Here is a 12,500-nt window from a genome sequence, read left to right as displayed (position 1 = left end):
CATGTGTTGCTCAATCTTATCCTTAATAATTCCTTCCATTAATTTTCCTGTGATGCTTGTTAAGCTTACTGGCCTATAGTTGCTTGGATCTGCCCTGTCACCCTTTTTATATAATGGGATGATATTTGCCATTTTCCAGTCCTTTGGAATCTCTCCAGTGCACAGTGACTTCCTAAAAATATGTGTCAAGGGTTTATATATGTACTCACTAGCCTCCTTAAGAACACGAGGATAAATATTATCTGGGCCTGGTGATTTGTTTGATTTCATCTTATTTAATCTGAGCAGCACTTCTCCCTCTACAATTTCCAAATCCCTCAGTACCTCCTTAGTAGTTGTGTTTACCTCTGGCAGGTTATCCACTTGCTCACTTGTAAACACCTCAGAAAAATGTAAGTTTAGGGCATCTGCTATTTCATTGTCTGTATCTTTTAATTCCCTTTACTATTCCTGATGAACTTGACCTCCTCCTTAACTGTTCTTTTACTACTAAAATACTGAAAGAATCTCTTGGGGTCTTCTTTCGCCTTATCTGCTATATTCCTCTCCAACTGTCTTTTAGCCTCTCTGATATCCTTCTTAATGGTTGCCCTCATGTTCTCATACGCTACGGTTCTCTTTGCAGTCATTAGTCTTATATGCCTTATACAGCAGTTTTTCCTTTGCAACTTCTTTTTAAATCTTTATTAATCCATCGTGGAGATTTTTTAGTTTCCTATTACTTCCAAATTTAGGTATGTATCTGTCCTGCATTACATGTAAAACATTTTAAACCTGTTCCACTGCTCCTCGACTGTCTCCACATTTAAAAGCTTATCCCAGTCTATCCTACTTAGACTTTGTCGCATCTGCTCAAAATTAGCCCTACTAAAGTTCAACTTAACAATTTTAGTCTTTGCATCTGTACTCTTACAAAATACTGAGAATTGTATTACATTATGGTCACTTGACCCTAGTGGTTCAATCACCTCTACACCCTCAATTCTATCCTGATTATTACAGAATACTAAATCCAGATAGGCTTCACCCCTTGTTGGTGCTTTAACATGCTGTGTTAAAAACAGTCGCGATTACTTCTAAAACTCCTGCTCTTGTGCTCCTCCATCTGTAAGGTTATCCCAGTTAATATTTGGATAATTAAAGTCCCCATGACTATAATATCCCCTGTAAACTTGCCTTTTGATATTACTAAAAGATGTGTGTTGAAATTACTGTCTGAATTGGGTGGTCTATAACACACTCCTAAAATGAGACCTTTTCCCTAATATTTTCCAGGCGAAGCCACATGTCCTCACTAAGATGGGGCTCATCATCCAACTGAAGATGACTTACATTTAATTCCTGTTTGGCATAAACAGCAACCCCACCTCCTTTTCTGTTCTGTCTATCCTTCCTAAAAATGTGTATCCCTCTATGTTACACTCATCCCCATCTTTGTTATTTAGCCAGGTTTCCGTTATTGCTATAATATCATAATTGTGCTCTGCTACATACAACTCCAACTCACTTACCTTATTTTTGATACTTCTAGCATTAAGGCAAGCTATTTTTAATGTGTTAATCCTTCTATCTTTACGTGTTTGCTTAAAATTTACATTACTATGCATTTTTATTTCTACACCATTGTTTGTTCTTCCATGTATAGATCTAAATCTGGCCTGTCCTAAACTCCCTGCCCCCATTCCCTAGTTTAAACAATCCTCGACTAGCCTACACATACGCCTCCCCAATACATTGGTGCCCCTCCGGTTCAGATGTAACCCGTCATCTGTTCCAAAAGGAGTCCCAATGCCCCATAAACCTATACCCTTCTACCCTGCACCAAGATTTGAGCCACGCGTTAAGCCTTCTAATCTCCTCAATCTTACCTGGACTGGCGCGTGGCACAGGCAGAACTTCGGAGAAGACTACCTTGTCAGTTCTGCTCCTCAGCTTGGTACCTAACTCTTTGAATTTGGATCGCAGAACTGACAGACTACCCTTATGTATGTCATTTGTTCCAACGTGGACAATGACAACTGGATCCACCCGCTCTGGCCAAGAGCCTATCCACCCTTCCAGGGAGGTCTCCCACCTGTGCTCCCGGAAGGCAACACACTGTGCGAGACTCTCTCTCTCTGGAGCACACCTGCGCTTCAATCCCCCTAATGATTGAGTCCCCAACTATCACTACCTCTCTCTTTTTGGGAACTGGTTTTGAGGTGGCCCGTTGGGGCTCCTCAACCCTGCCTACCACCTCAGAATTATCAGAGTCACCGTCCAGCTCCGCCAGGACATGATAACGTTAGACACTTCTAATTCTGGGGTTGATGCCCCGGACAGTGTGCACCCTTTACCTTACGCCTTGCGACCGTGACCCACCTATTCCTACCTGTCTGGTCTGGAATCTCCTCCAGCGCCACCTTAGGGGTGCACACTATCTCTAAAGGACACCTGGGCCAAGTCCGCCAATTCTCTATTACAACGCAGGTCAGCCAACTCCTCCTCCAGTTCAGCGACCCTGAGCTCGAGGTGCTGGATCAGCTGGCATCTCTTGCAGATGTAGCCCTCATAGACAACTGGCTCTTCCAAACCATCATCTAAAAGTCCAACATCCAACAGGACTTGCATTGCACTGGCCTCATTATTAAAATTTGATTTGGGATTACTAAGCTGCCTTAACTATATATTTTTTTTTTTCTTAAAATTAAATTTCTTCTTCTTTCAGCTGCTCCTTAACTTAAATGGTAACACTAAGATCTGCTACAGATATTTTACACCTTTTCCCCCTTAAGCTCCTGTACTGTTCTCCCTCTCAGCTGCTTGCCTTTCTATGAGGTTAACTTTACTTTTCTCTGTCTCTTCTAGCTTTGCGCTTCTTACTTATAAGCTCTTCACTCGCACTGTTTGTATTCCCCCGTATTAATGAACCAATACACTGTCGCCCACTTAACTGTTCTGCCTCTGGACCGCTAAGGACTGTTTAATCTAAAATAAACAAATAAATAAAACTTTACTACCTTATTTGCTCCTACTGCTCCTTGTGCCTGACGGTGTCTTAACGCAGGCCGCTTACCTGCGCACTACTGAGTTTCCACCTTTTACTGCTTTGAAGTCAGCCGCGGCCTTTTTTTCTTTTCCTTTAAACTAAGGAATCGCTGTTACGACGACGCGGTTATTTATTTACAAATGCCGATATCAGTTACTGCTGCTTTCTACCCTGCCGCCTCGATGCTAATTCAAATACAGATAACAAGAAAAAGAACAAGTACAAATAACTTTTCCAAGCGCACTTCCAAACACCCAGCTACTTTTGCTCTTGTGCGGGCGAAAAAAAAAGCAAAAAACCCTTCTAAAGGGAAAAAAGCTTTAAAAAATTCCCACACGGTTCCTTAGAGGCAACCAAAACCCAAGTTTTAAGAGCAAAATGTATTTTTTTAATGTAAATCTCACACCACAGAACAAACCAACACTCTCAACAGACTCTAGCGTTTGCAAAGCACACGTCAGCACAAAGCACACGTGACTCTCAGCTCTGAGCACCCTCCTCTCAGCCTTCATCAAAAGTAGAAACCATATGTTTGCATGGTTATTTTTATATATACTGCTCAAAAGAATTAAAGGAACACTTTTTAATCAGAGTATGGCATAAAGTCAATGAAACTTATGGGATATTAATCTGGTCAGTTAAGTAGCAGAGGGGGTTGTTAATCAGTTTCAGCTGCTGTGGTGTTAATGAAATTAACAACAGATGCACTAGAGGGGCAACAATGAGATGACCCCCAAAACAGGAATGGTTTAACAGGTGGAGGCCACTGACATTTTTCCCTCCTCATCTTTTCTGACTGTTTCTTCACTAGTTTTGCAGTTGGCTACAGTCAGTGTCACTACTGGTAGCATGAGGCAATACCTGGACCCTACAGAGGTTGCACAGGTAGTCCAACTTCTCCAGGATGGCACATCAATACGTGTCATTGCCAGAAGGTTTGCTGCGTCTCCCTGCACAGTCTCAAGGGCATGGAGGAGATTCTAGGAGACAAGCAGTTACTCTAGGAGAGCTGGAGAGGGCCATAGAAGGTCCATAACCCATCAGCAGGACCAGTATCTGCTCCTTTGGGCAAGGAGGAACAGGATGAGCACTGCCAGAGCCCTACAAAATGACCTCCAGCAGGCCACTGGTGTGAATGTCTCTGACCAGACAACCAAAAAGACTTCATGAGGGTGACCCAAGGGCCCCATGTCCTCAAATGGGCCCTGAGCTCACTGCCCAGCAGCATGCAGCTCGATTGGCATTCGCCATAGAATACCAGAATTGGCAGATGCACCACTGGTGCCCTGTGCTTTTTACAGATGAGAGCAGGTTCACCCTGAGCACGTGACAGAAGTGAAAGGGTCTGGAGAAGCCATGGAGAACATTATGCTGCCTGTAACATCATTCAGCATGAGCAGTTTGGTGGTGGGTTAATGATCTGGGAGGAGATCCCCCACAACACCATCTGTCATCTCATTAGAATGCACCGATGTTGTCAGGCATGTATACAAGAACACAGGGGCCATACAAAGTTCTGCGTACAATTTTGAGTTGCTGCAATTAAATTTTGGCAAAATGGACTAGCCTGCCACATAATTTTTTCACTCTGATTTTTGGGGCGTCTTTGAATTCAGGGCTCTGTAGGTTGATCATTTTCATTTCCATCAAATGATATGGCATCCTTTCGTTCCTAACACATTACCCAGTCTATATCAGTATAGATATCCAGGAGGATTTCTTTTTCCCAATGAGATCTGATGTGTTTTCAAAGTGTTCCTTTATTTTTTTTGAGCAGTTTATTTTAAGCCCTTATAAATTCTCTCACACTGTTAACATTATTAGAGCCCTCTAGACATGAAATAACACCCTTTAGTCAAAAGTTTAAACTGTGCTCCATGACAAGACAGAGATGACAGTTCTTTCTCACAATTTAAAGAATGCAAACAGATCTTCCTCTTCAAAGAATGCATGTCAGGAGCAGAGAATGTCAGAGAGAGAGAGAGTGAGAGAAAAGCAAACAATCAAAAAATCAATACGTGCTTTTAGGCTTTTAAGTATGCCGAAGCACCGCAATAAAGCGGCATTATTTAAAGGAGCGTCTGTATCTTCTAGGCAAACAGCCCCTCTGCTCACACCCCCTCTGTCAGGCGCAGAGAATGTCATAGAGAGTGAGAGAGACGAGAAAAGCAAACAATCAAGCACCGCGTGAAAAGCATATCGTATATCATTGAGGAGTTTTATTTAATACGTAATACATGCTCTGATTGGGTAGCTTCTAAGCCATCCGCCAGTAGCGTCCCTTGTATGAAATCAACTAGGCAAACAAACTGAGGAAGCATAAATTTTTTTTATTTTTTTGAGATAACCTTAAAGGCTTCCATTTTTGTGAAGTACTTGAAGGGAAACCACCTCTGTTTACTTCAGCCAGCTTCACTTCACAAAATAATTTGCAAGTCAGAGAGAACATGTCTGAGCGGAAAATCTGCTACTGCCATGAAAAGCTGCAAAATTATCAGTATATGTTGGTAATAGATCTAGGTGAACTTTTTGTGTTTTAACAATGTAAAATTCCACAGTGTGCAGTTTTTTGCATAACTTAAAAGCCTAATTATTCAGTAAAACTGCTCTGAAGTGGTCATAGCAAAGAGGAAGCTATTGTTGAATGACATTACAGTGAGCATGGACAGATCTTGGAAAAAATCTGAAAGGAAGAATATTTAATCAATAAATTCAAATGTGCAAAGTTCAAGATAATATACATAAAACGACTATAGCCAGTAAACGTGTAAAGGTACAATGTTTAGTTGGGTTGATATTTTCTGAAAGAAATACATTTTTTTTTTTTGATATTTTAGTTCTTCAACTTTCTTTTCACATATGGTCATGTTTAAAAGTAAACACACCCCATGGAAATTGTTGATTTTAAATCTTAATTGTAATTGTTATCAAATTGTGGAATTCAATCTGTTAAGGTGTGCCTCACTTGTGTGTTTCACAGATTCAAAAAACGGGTTCTGATCCAACAGCTGGAGTCTGCACTGGAAGAAATGGAGAAGAAATATCTGACAAACAGGGTGAACAATATCCATGGCAGGTGATTGATAGCCCACCGCTTGTCGTGAGATGGGACCGAGAAGTCCAGCTCTTCAGATGAACTGTGAGAGCATGGCAAAGAAGGGTGATGAGGAGAGAAAGGGGAATGTTGCATCCATGCTTTTCCTCTCCACACCTTTGCCAACATCCTGCCCAGCACATGCCAATCCCTTCAGTGCTCAGGATACCTTATGTGGAGAGGAGGTGGCTAGCCAGAGTTTTCAAGGAAACACAGACAGAAATGTGTTCTTCCTTGGTTAAAATGCAGGATTTTTAAAGTCCTACGCATTTTTGTGCAACAGCCCTCAAGCTGCATGCCAGCATGGAGGAGGAGCTGTATGTATCAGGTGGACCAAGGTATGAAATAAGAGTACGTGCTTAAGGTTAAAGTTTGGTGGATGAGTGTAGAGTGTACTTAGCTAGCACAGCCACTTGTTTTCACTTGTGGAAGGTGTGTACACTTGTACGTGATTCAGGTAGAACTGTTTTAGATCCATTGTTGAGTTTTTTTCTTTGCACTTTGGCAGGACTTGCTAACCTCAGCTAGCAGTCAGTGTTCACAAGTAAGACAATGTGGGCTTTGTAGACTCTACATAGCAAGAGGGCAAAAGCGTTAAACTAGACCACAATCCAGTGGTTGGAATGCTGGCAGATGCTTTAGATGCCCCTGGTATTGGATTCTCATCTACCTCAATCTTAACTTGAAAAACAATTAAAATAAGACATTTAAAGAGACTCAAATAATCGCTGTTTCTTAAAGCATGTATCCAGGCAAAGTGAGAAATGTCCTTCAAATAAATATTACTGTTTTTGTTAGGTTGATACTGTACTTCAAATTATTGTTTTATGAACCAAGGAGATTGTCCAGTTTTTTGTTTTTTTTTTTGGATTTGATAAAGTTTAATATCAATCTTGTTTTATTTTAAGAATGAAAACCAGTCCAGTATTTTGGATAATGCCAGCACAAGATGCAGTACCAAGAAGGAATTTGCCATAAACTTTTTTGTGGCTTTTTTTTTTTTTTAATAATGCCTGCATATTTTTATATATATATATTTTTTTAGTATCCGTATATTTAAAGGTGAATGTTCTGGCAACACATTTTCTAAAAGGGGAGTGAGTCTGTCCTTGTTTATCACCTGTAATCATTGTTCATGTAGGGTTAAAAAAGTTTTCTATGGAACAAACCCTTCATTGACAACTATTTTCCACAGGATCTAAGTTTAATATCAATGCTAAATTCTTGCCTTGCTTGTCCCTGGCATCTTTCTCTGCTGCAGTACATTTAACACATTCAGCTTCCTGTTTGCACATGCATTAGTTGCTCCAAATTCTGCAGAAGCTTCTCGCTGCAGGCAAGCATTATCATCACTAAGGCTGCTCAAAACCTGCTTTAAAGAAGGAGTTGATTCTTATTTATAGGAGTGACAACTTTAAACTGCTTGCTGTAATTTAAAAGGATAGCGAAACTTTGAGGGTTTGCCTGCCGTGCAATACTTTTTACTTTGTGTTTTGTGCCACAAGTTTGCTAAGTGCATTCTTGCTGTTGAAAACCCTGGAGATTATGTTCTACAAAGATGACATTCTTTTTATAACACTGTTGTCAGGCTTTCCTTAGAACTGACATGCTGCTACTCAACTGACAGAAATACCCTCTGCAGAGCAGGTACACCAGATGTGTTGAGACTTTGGTGGGTGCACAAAATTCATTAGGTAGCGCAAGGTGCCAAACCCGTTTTGACTTGTTGTGTAAACTCTCCACAACCCACCCCCAGAGAGAATTTTCACTTTGAAGATCTTTGCAAGCTTGATCTGTGGTTTTTGGTGCTGCTGGTTGCGTTTAAAGGTTTCTTGCTTGCCATCAGATCTTACAGTAGTGCGTCAGGAGCGCAAAATGTAAAGCACAAGCTTTTGTACTTTGCCAGCAAAGCATACACACATTCGTTTACAGTCCTAGGATGCTGCTCTTTTCTGAGTGTTTGTCCAGTGATGACCACAGACCACTTCAGGTCCAGTTTCTTTTTGTTCAGCTGTAATTTTGTTGAACTGGCTGCTGACCTTCCCATCCATACCTGTCCCCAGGGTCCTGTCTTTCCTCCCATACACACCCCAAACCTGCACAGGCTGGAGCTGCAGGAAGCACTAAATGTAAGTTTAAAAATGAAAAAAGATAAAATGTATTTTACTTTTTATTGTTCATATTACAAAGAGATTATTTTTGGACAGTATTCTTATTAGAACATAAAAAATGGAAATATTTTAAAACCTGAACTGTATAAATAGAACTTTTTGTAATTGTTATATATAAAATGGACATTTTATTACTTTTTTAATGAAAATTGGAAAAAATGAAATAAAAAAAATACCCTAATAAATATGTGAGATGCAAAAATATGGTGTAGCACATGGCTCTTGTTGAATTTAATAGCCTAATAACAGGTTATAGATACAAGAATGGGCCTCTCTTGTTGGTAGAGTGCATCCTGTTTTTTGTTTTATTTCTCCCTTTCTCAGATTGTGGTTGTTTATCTGGCTCTGTTTGTTCAGTGTGCAGCCTGAAATTCTCAAGGCATGAACTTGCTAAGGGGTCAATGTTGTAGCACAGAGATACTAGCCCCGGGCCACACAAATATACCCCCTAGTTGTTGTACTTCGGGGCATTGCTAGATTTGCTCCCAAGAGCAGTGTCGAAAAAGCTTGTTTGCAGACAAGTACACTGGCACCTTGACGAGACGTGCCAGAACAGTAGTGTTGCTTAGATGTTTTATGGTACTTTAATGTTGAAACCTATTATGTGCAAAGAACACCCACCTTCATCCATACTATTACATCATCATCGCCATTCTGCATTAATGGGGTTACATGGACTTGAGGAGTCTTTGCCATATTCTGAGCCTTCCATCAGCCTGAATCAATAGAGAATTAATACAGACTGAGATTCATCAAACTAGGTGATCTAGCTTCGTTCAGTCCTCCAGTGTTGCTTAACCCAGTGCAGCTTCATATTGTTTTTTTTGGGTTACACTCTAGCGCTTGACTGCTATGCAACATTAATGACATGGAACAGGTTGTTTGTTCTGATGCCTTTTTTCAAGGTAATTGTCCTGTCCTGGTATTGTAATAAATTTTTGTATGTTTTTGTAGATGTTAGATCAGCATGTTCAGCTCTAGTTCAGGTGGGCAGCAGTGAACACAGGTTTGCACTTTAGCAATATGTTACTCTGATGCCTCCAGAGTTAATTTGGTGTGATCTTAGTTTTCTGCACTTCACTATTCACTTTAAGTTCATGTAGGAAGTGCTTGCAATTTTCACTATAAACATTAATTATAATAGAATTCCATAGCTGGTATAGCATGCTGTCATGTAGACTGGTCATTTTGCTTACCTGGATGCCAACAGCATGGAAGGTTTTTGGAATTTCAGATGTAGTTATGACAAAGTCTGCAGACAGTATGCCTACTTTACATTACTGAAGGAACTTGGGTCCGTGATGTGCGCATTTTCTCTTCTTTGCCATATTGACTGATGCATATACTTCTGCAGTGCAATAGATGTCTGTTATTCTGAACTAAATGAAAGTTGTCAGTCTAGCTTTCTCAATTATTTGTGAGGCTACCCACTAAAGGGATACCTTTAGCAGAGACATCAGACTTGGGAAAGTGAGTGGTCATCATAGAATGCTCATGGTGACTATTCAGCCTTTTCCGTACACAGACACTACTGGTCACTTGGTTGCTGTTCAGGTCCTCCTTGCTCAAATGTTTATAAGGCATAGGCTGCTTCTACACAGATTGACTCTTTGAACGTGAATAAAACGCCTTCACCTGATCTAACATAAATCACCCCAGAAACCAGTTGACTCAACTGTAGTGGATCCCATCTTGGTTACATTGAGAGACAAAAAATTATTACGGACAGAAGAGTTAACATGATGGATGTGAAATTATCTGCACCATTCAAACAGAAATGTGCTTGTGTTTAGTCTGTTGCTAGACATATTGGAGCTGCAGAAGTATATACAGATTTTTCATGCTAAAGGAAGTCTCTTTACAGGTGAGTATACCAATAAAGAAGCCTGAACTCTACCTGTGACCTGCTATCTTGTGGTCTTCCTCTGACTTCTGTGCTTACTGTTTTCTGAAATTGATTTTGCATCTATATTTCTGAATCTAAGAGTGGGATGGTATGAATGACATTGTTCGAAAAAATCAAACTGCTGCACCATTCTACCTACAAAAATAAAACAAGTAGCAGTATGTGAATAGTGTTGTGTGTGCAAACACCACCAAATACTGAAAATGGTTAAGTGACTTTGTGTGATTCTTTATGATTTAAAATTAGTTGTTTGTGAAGACTGCTAAAACATTTTGTGCATGTTTAATTCTAATTTTAAAAAGTGAATTAAAATTAAAAGGATTTTTAAAATTGACCTAATAAAACTGGCAGGTAATAACTTGTGTACTTAAGGTTGGACTTCCTTCAAAACCAAACATTAGGGGAAATCAAAGTCTAAACACACATGGATCCTTTGTGGATGAACCACATTATGACGCTTTACAAGTGAAATATATTAAGTGCAAGTGTAATCATTGGGCCTTATTTTGATATATTAAAGGGAATTATTTTCATTGGAAGTAGTTAATATACTTGTGCTGTCACACTTCTGTGTCTAAACCTCACCCAGAAGAAACTTAACAAAGGAAAAGTATGTATCGAATATAAGGCCATCGACCCCCTCGTCTTAACCTGTGTATCTAGAGCAGAGGCGCCAAAAAGCTGGAGCCTGTCCCAGCAGTCACAGGGCGCCAGACCATAACAGGATGAACACACACACTTGCAACTGTGCCAATTTAGCAAAGCCAGTTCACCTAACCTGCATTGCAGAGAAACCAGAGGAGCCCCACACGGACATGAGGAGAACATGCAAGCTGTAGGCAGGCAGCACCTGAGATGTGAACTCTGGTCACAGAATGAGGATTTATTAAACCAAAAAAAAAAGATGCTTTATTAGTGGTGCTATCATATGAAAAGGGTACTGAGATGTGCAACATGTTGCCACTGCCATTATGAAGAAGGATGTGTTTACATAGAGGCATTCTTTTTATTTAGTGAGAAACAAAAATTTGCTTACCTTATATACTCCTTCGCCAATGTTCCAGTTTTATTAAACATGGATAAATAACTTTAGTATAAGGATGTTGGAGGGAGCATTAACAGGGCAGAACGCAAACTACAAGTAAATAAACCAGAACACAGCACAAGCACCCAAAACCTCTTTGTACTCGCCCCCTTACTAATCCCTTTCACCTCACTACCACACTCCATCCCTGCGCCTTTCTAACCTCCCAAAGGCCGACTCAGTAGGCTGCTCCTTTTCATGAATGCCCTCTTATGACCTTAGATCTCCCTCTGGTGAATAGTCGGGCCCTTTTAAAAAGAACTCCCCCTGCATTGCCTTCCTCACATTCCTCCATATAATCTTATATCTCCTACATAATCACTTTCAGGGTACTTGAAGAAAATAATGTTCTCTAATGGAAGCCACCCCTTACTATATTTAGTGCCCCTTTTCTCTTGCCACAGGCTCACCAATCTGGTACTTACTCACACCCTACTGTTTCATAATTAATGGTGAATATTTTTCCCAAGAACATGGAGGTTGGCATGGTGATAGGTCATGCTGCTGCTTCAATGTAAGGAAACTCTTGTTTGTGTCCCAAGTGTTCCCTGTGTGGAGCTTGCAGGTGGTTCTTGTGTCTGTGTAGGGTTTCTCCCTCAGTCCAAAGACATGCAAGTTAGGTGACTTGGTGTTGCTAAATTGGCCTTGGCATGTGTGGGTGCATGTTCACCCTGTGATAGACTGGAGCCTGTCCTGGTGCTTAGGTGTGCTTACTGCCTTGCTCCCAGTGATTATTGGGGTAGCCTCCAGCCCTGGATAAGTGGGTTAGAAAGATGGACGGGTAGGTTTTGGGTAGTACAGTGGTGCAATGGTTAGTGCTGCTGCTGCCGCCACCACAAATCCTTACTCAGGAGTGTCTCAGCCCTACACTGTATGGGTGGAGTTTGCGTGCCCACCATGATTTTTCTTCATACTTCAGTTTTCCTTCTACTTAAGAACTACTCATTTTAGGAATATTGTTGAATTTTCTAAGCCCACTTAATGTAATTTTGGGGTCAAGAGCCTTTTAGCAGCTCCACAAGGTGTGCTATTCTATCATACACACACATTGTGCTTCTAGGGCTGAAGGACAGAGGACTTTAGGCCACGCAGTGACTCCGTGAAACATGATGCCGACTGCATCCAGCTTGAATTTGGACCCAGAGTTTGGAGTCTGATGCAGCAGTAGTACATTAGCTGCTCATTTGGTATTTAGACCTTGTAAGCTCGATATGAGG

General features: G+C 40.7%; 2 protein-coding genes across 2 annotated transcripts in view; both read left to right on the top strand.

The window, feature by feature from the left end:
• Positions 1-6,925, top strand: part of ints6l (integrator complex subunit 6 like) — an 89,387-nt gene extending 82,462 nt beyond the window's left edge. Inside the window, exon 18 of the mRNA XM_039766200.1 lies at positions 6,009-6,925. Within this exon, the coding sequence (XP_039622134.1) occupies positions 6,009-6,108 (100 nt within the window). The 3' untranslated portion in view covers positions 6,109-6,925. The remainder of the gene's footprint in view (positions 1-6,008) is intronic.
• slc9a6a (solute carrier family 9 member A6a) overlaps positions 6,426-12,500 on the top strand; it is a 73,236-nt gene continuing 67,161 nt past the window's right edge. The window contains exon 1 of the mRNA XM_039767660.1: positions 6,426-6,460. Coding sequence (XP_039623594.1) covers positions 6,426-6,460 — 35 coding nt within the window. The remainder of the gene's footprint in view (positions 6,461-12,500) is intronic.

The sequence above is a fragment of the Polypterus senegalus genome, chromosome 10 (genome assembly GCF_016835505.1).
Source record: "Polypterus senegalus isolate Bchr_013 chromosome 10, ASM1683550v1, whole genome shotgun sequence".
Lineage (NCBI taxonomy): Eukaryota > Metazoa > Chordata > Cladistia > Polypteriformes > Polypteridae > Polypterus > Polypterus senegalus.
This window is presented reverse-complemented; position numbering and strand designations above follow the sequence as displayed.